Source organism: Herpailurus yagouaroundi, unplaced genomic scaffold, assembly GCF_014898765.1.
Source record: "Herpailurus yagouaroundi ecotype Mexico unplaced genomic scaffold, PumYag 29, whole genome shotgun sequence".
NCBI classification, from domain to species: Eukaryota; Metazoa; Chordata; class Mammalia; order Carnivora; family Felidae; genus Herpailurus; species Herpailurus yagouaroundi.
In genome coordinates, this window is record NW_024412377.1 from 39,858,830 (window position 1) to 39,864,829 (window position 6,000).

At 38.0% G+C, this 6,000-nt stretch overlaps 1 protein-coding gene across 2 annotated transcripts in view; it reads left to right on the plus strand.

The window, feature by feature from the left end:
- The window catches only part of NDUFS4 (NADH:ubiquinone oxidoreductase subunit S4), a 114,491-nt gene extending 110,044 nt beyond the window's left edge, over positions 1 to 4,447 (plus strand). For both annotated transcript variants that reach the window (XM_040496879.1, XM_040496885.1), the window contains exon 5: positions 4,228 to 4,447. In XM_040496879.1, the coding sequence (XP_040352813.1) occupies positions 4,228 to 4,331 (104 nt within the window). In that variant the 3' untranslated portion in view covers positions 4,332 to 4,447. The remainder of the gene's footprint in view (positions 1 to 4,227) is intronic.
- Positions 4,448 to 6,000: the final 1,553 nt, after the last annotated feature.

The window sequence follows — 6,000 nt, forward strand, 5'->3', positions numbered from 1 at the left end:
CAATATTATAATAACTTGGGAAAGATTCTCATATGAAGTATAGTGGAACCAGTAAATTTGTTGATCCAGGCATTATAAGGTAAACACGGGAGAAGGATGCTTGCAAATGTGGTCAGACTCTTGATAGAGTTCCCCAAAAAAGAGCAAATTTTCATCACAGCATCAGATCTATATCTTCTCCATGATGGATAGGAAATCCAAAAGGAGATTTATGTAGACTCTTACTTGAGTTTCAGTCTCTTGTGAGTTATCATTAGATTTCCTCCAGCCCTTTCCTTTTACTTAGTCAGAGAAGCTTAGTTGCTTGTGCATCTTTGAGAACAAAATTACTTCCCCAGAAAAATGTGAGAACAGACTTTTTCCCCTGTATATCCTAACATCACAGGTGGCTGTGGTAGAGTAATAACATAGAGATGGACTCTGTTAGCAAATGCTGGTTTCTTCCATGTGTGTTTTTGTTTGTTTTCCCAGGGTGTTTTGCCCATCCACATTCCAATCCCTATAATGATACTTCTGTTTATTGTTGTTATCACCATCAACAACAACTATAATCTGGCTCACAGTTTCTAAGAGCCAGGTCACTCCTTAGTTACCAGGAGAAAACCCAAACCAGTTGTTCTTTCATGTGTACAAAATCCCAGTCTTCTCACATTGCAGTGACCCTAACAGCATTTTGAGACTCCATGAACGAAACAGATAATAGAGCTATGTCTGCATTCTGATGCATTAAAAAAAATTTTTTTCTCCCTGAAGGTTGAAAGATTAACCATGTAAATGAGAGAGTAATTATCAGGTATCTGTCCATGTATAATAATGTCTTTATTGGACTGGAGAGTGTGTTGGGAAGAGGCAGTGGGGAGGGGGACAGAGTAGGGAGCATAGGGACTCTCACCCATCACTTGGCAAGAAGAGATCATGGAGGCCTTGGGTAGGTGACTTACCAACAGTCCATGTAATCAGACAATTCTCTAGAAACCTTTTCCTTTCTCCACAACTTGGGTGGCTATGGAGGGACATGTATGAGGGACATAGACTTTCCAGGCATTCTTGAAACAGTCTTTTCAACACATTTCTAAAAATCAAGGGGGAAAAATATCACAAAATCACAAAGATTGAAAGGAAATGGGTGTGAAATAGATAAAAATTGCAATTATAAGATGCTTCTAAAGGAAAGGTTTTGTTTATGAGGTGGTTGGGTGCATAGTTTTAAAGTCAACCTCAGTGAAAACTCTGGCTTTGCCACTTAGCCGTGTGGCTTTATGCTGCTTATTTGTCTTCCCTGTGTTTTATTTTTCCTCATGATTAAATACAAAATTGGGGTGTATATATAATGCCTAATCAACCTATGATCTCAGTTTTAAAACTCTATAAAAATACATTGAAAGCACTTAGCACAGGATTTTGAATACCAGGGACACTCACTCCTGCCTCCAGGCCTTTGTACTTGTTCTTTTTGCTTGCAAGCTCTTTCCCAGACCTCCACCTGTCTTACTCTCCGACCTCCTTCAGGTCTTCAGTCACATGTGACCTTCTCAAGGAGGGAGGTCTTCCCTGTCCACCCTCTCTAAAGTGTTTTCTCTTTAGTGCTTGTTAGCATATAATATGTATTTTTTTATCTTAGTTTTTACTGTATTAGCACCTAATATACTGTGCATGTATTAATTTCTCTTCTACTAACTTAAAGAAGTTTGGGAGTTTATTCACTGCTTTACCTTTGGTGTCTGAACAGTCCCTGACAGAGTATGCAATCATTAAATGAATAGCAAATGCTGAGTAAATATCATTATACCTGCTTTATTGAATTGAGTATTTTTTATAGTTCACAGCATCATTTGCTAGCTAATGTAGGAGGTGCTTGAGAAGTTTATAATGTTAAAGTTATGCTCAGTTTACAGTATTAATTTGCTTACAAAATTCCTTTCTATAGTTAATTCAAAATTATTAGGTTCCAGTGTGATGAAAGTTTTATTTACATTAATACTTCATATAGAAAATGTGTAGCTACAAACTGGCAGGTAAATCTGAGAGAGAAAGAATAATTGAACATTTATCATGTGCTTGCTGTAAACACAAGAGACACAGTATTAGTTAAGGCACAGGCTCCAGAATTAGGTTGTCTTTGTTCAAATCTTCATTCTGTCCCTTCCTGATTGAGCTTGGGCTGGTTACCTAACCACTCTGTGCCTCAGTTTCCTCAGTTATATAAAGAACATAATATTAATTCATATAAAAGTTTTAGATAAAAGGTACCTTTTTCATAGAATCAGTAAATGATTAAGTGCCAGGTGTTTTCTGAGCACTTCACATGAGTAAGTTTGTTTAAACCTCATGACAAGGTATGAGGTAGGTACTATTCTTAGGCCCCTTAGTACATTTTTTGAAATGCAAATAGCTACTTGTTAATGTTCAGATCCTCTTAAAGTAAGACCTAGCTTTTTTTTTTTTTTTCCTGTTTTAGTACATTAAAAAGTACTCAAAACTTTACCCTATGAAAGTAAGGTTACGTTTAAGCAAGTGAATCAATATTTTGTGTCCTGGATTTTGAGGTTTCATTTGTATGTGTATTTTTATTTATTTTTTTTTAATTTTTTTTTTCAATGTTTATTTATTTTTGGGACAGAGAGAGACAGAGCATGAACGGGGGAGGGGCAGAGAGAGAGGGAGACACAGAATCGGAAACAGGCTCCAGGCTCTGAGCCATCAGGCCAGAGCCCGACGCGGGGCTCGAACTCACGGACCGCAAGATCGTGACCTGGCTGAAGTCGGACGCTTAACCGACTGCGCCACCCAGGCGCCCCTGTATGTGTATTTTTAAAGAGAGAGCAAAAGCAGGGAAGGGGGCAAGAGGCGGGGGGGGGGGGCCGCGGAATCTTAAGCAGGCTCCGTGCTCAGCGTACAGCCCAACAACCAGCCCTACGACCCTGGGATCATGATGTGAGCTGAAATCAAGAGTCAGATAGATGCTCAACTGACTGAGCCACCCAGGTGCCCCTCATTTGTATTTTTAAACCATTTGTTACATTTGCTTTCCTGCTTCTCAGTTTCCTTATAGCACGTAGACTTTCATGGAAGATGGAGTTCTAGCAGTGGAATTATTAATTATTTCCTCTTTTTGGACACTGAAATAGGCAATAGTAGTAATATACTTTGATGACTTGATTTTCATAGGCTTCACTTTTGTGGCAAAATTGCATTCTAAGGGGCTATTGAATGAAAGCTTTGTGGCAGCAAATTCTATACTCACCAAGAGGCACTAGAACTCATGATTCACAAGATCAACAAGTTTACTTAATTAGACCTGTATTATTCAGTTTGGGCATTTTATACATGGCTACATGATTCAGCCATGGATCACATGTTTCAAGAGGAGTTATTTGAAAAAAGCCCTCAGATAGAATAAATTACAGGTATGGAAAATGAATCTTATGAAGTAAAAGAGGTTTCTCAGACTAGGGAATAGAAAGATGACTTAATTACATCTTCAAGAAGGAGCATGTTGAATAGTTGTTCTCCATACCTTAGAAGAACTGAAGAATTGGGCTCACAGCAGAAAACATGGAAGTAAACAGTCCCAGCCCCCTACCAGAGATTCTGATCCAATGGGCCTTTGGTGAGGGCAGAAATTGTGCATTGTTATCAAGTATGTCCCTGGGATTCTAAATAGATAGCACTTGAAGCAAATGCTGAAATTTTTTTTGTATTTAATCAGTAGCCTGTCAAAGTCCAGAGAGCTGAACCAAGTAATCTTTTATGGTCTGCTGCAACTATGTCATTTGTATAAATAAGTATATAACTATGTTTCCTGAATTGCTTCCAGTGAGATCCAAACTGTTGTAAAGGCACTAGTTTTTAGAAAACAGTGAAACAGGTTATATTGCTTAATGCTCCCTACTGCAGTTATTAAGTCACATGTTAAATGACTTAAATGTTGGAGAAATGGAAAATTTTATGCGAATATGTAACCATTGATAATTGAATTAGGAATATTGAGCAAGGAGAAGTCAAATCATGGGTCACACTTTTGAGATATGGTAAATCATCTTCAGACAATATATTGGACCCTCTTATCGCACAGGATTATAAGGGAACACATTACTAAGTTTATTTCAGGTTGCTGAACTGCACTCCTGATAAATAAACATTAAATTTATGAAAGTTAGCTTCTGCTTGCTGTGCTCTTGAGGTATCCTCTTTAATTGTTTCTGTGGGTTTGTTTTTGTTTTCTAGGGTGGAGCTATGACATTGAAGAGAAGAAGGTTCCAAAACCCAAGTCCAAGTCTTACGGTGCAAATTTTTCTTGGAACAAAAGAACAAGAGTATCCACAAAATAGGTTGGCACTGACTATATTTCTGTGCTTGACTGTGAATAAAGTCAGCTGTGCAGTATTTATAGTCCATGTATAATACATTTCTTAATCTGCTAATAAATTCGACCTTTAATCACAGATACATTTTGTGGTGTCTATTTTAAATGTTTGTTTTAAGTCTCAAAGTGAATATATTTCCTATATATAGTGGAGATTTGAGCTGATCATACTTCTAGGTAATTTCAGTATTTAACATCTATTAAAAAGAATGCTTGAAATCAACAGCAACATTTGAGTTTTACACTTGGTTCTTTATAGCCATTCTCAAGTTAATAGTGCTTATAATGGTCTCCTGGGTGGCTCAGTTGGTTAATCATCCGACTTCAGCTCAGGTCATGATCTCACAGTTTGTGAGTTCAAGCCCTGCTCCAGGCTCCACACTCTCTGCCTCTTGCTCACTCACACTCTGTCAAAAATAAATAAAATTTTATAAAATAGAATTAAATAGTTAAAAATTATTTTTTTTTTAATTTTTTTTTTCAATGTTTATTTATTTTTGGGACAGAGAGAGACAGAGCATGAACGGGCGAGGGGCAGAGAGAGAGGGAGACACAGAATCGGAAACAGGCTCCAGGCTCTGAGCCATCAGCCCAGAGCCCGACGCGGGGCTCGAACTCACAGACCGCGAGATCGTGACCTGGCTGAAGTCGGACGCTTAACCGACTGCGCCACCCAGGCGCCCCAGTTAAAAATTATTTTAATGTTTATTTATTTTTGAGAGACAGCAAACAGGAAGGGGCAGAGAGAGACACAGAATCAGAAGCAGGCTCCAGGCTCTGAGCTATCAGCACAGAGTCCAATGTAGGTCTCGAACCCGTGAACCTGAGGTCATGACCTGAGCTCAAGTCGGACACTCAACTGAGCCACCCAGGCTCCCCTGAAAAATTGTTTATAAATTACCAGAATTACCAAAATTCAAGATTACATTGCAGTTGATAAATCTCATTACTGAAGTTCTTCTTTAATTAGAACTTTATATCTCGAAGTTTGAATCCAAATGAATTGTGTTACATACTAAACTCTGCCCAGGATTTCATGTTCATGACTGTGAGGGGTTCAGATGAAGATTTTATATTCTTATGAATTCAAAGACTCCAAGAAAATAATCAGTTCATTGATGGAGATCTTTTTGTATTCGCTATTGGTTTTATAAAATAGAAGTAAATAGATGCTCTTGCTATGTGCTAAATCATTTAGGTCATCCACTGTGAGTTATCAAGCACATACTCCTGTCAGTCTCTTCGTTAAACAGTTTGTACACTAATCTTTATCATAATTCTGTTAGGCACTATTATTTCCCCCATTTTGCAAAGACCTAAATCAAGGCTTAAAGGACTAAATAACCTACTCAAAATTACACAGGTCCTAAATGCCAAAGCTGGGACTTGAACCCATATCTGTCTTCACATCCCATACTTTTAATTACTTTAGTTATAAAGAAATATGATCAGTGGCAGATAATTTTTTTGGGTTGCTAATAAATTCTTTGATTTTTTTTTAATTTTTTTTTTAATGTTTATTTTTGAGACAGAGAGAGACATAGCATGAACGGGGGAGGGCCAGAGAGAGGGAGACACAGAATCTGAAGCAGGCTACAGGCTCCGAGCTGTCAGCACAGAGCCCGATGTGGGGC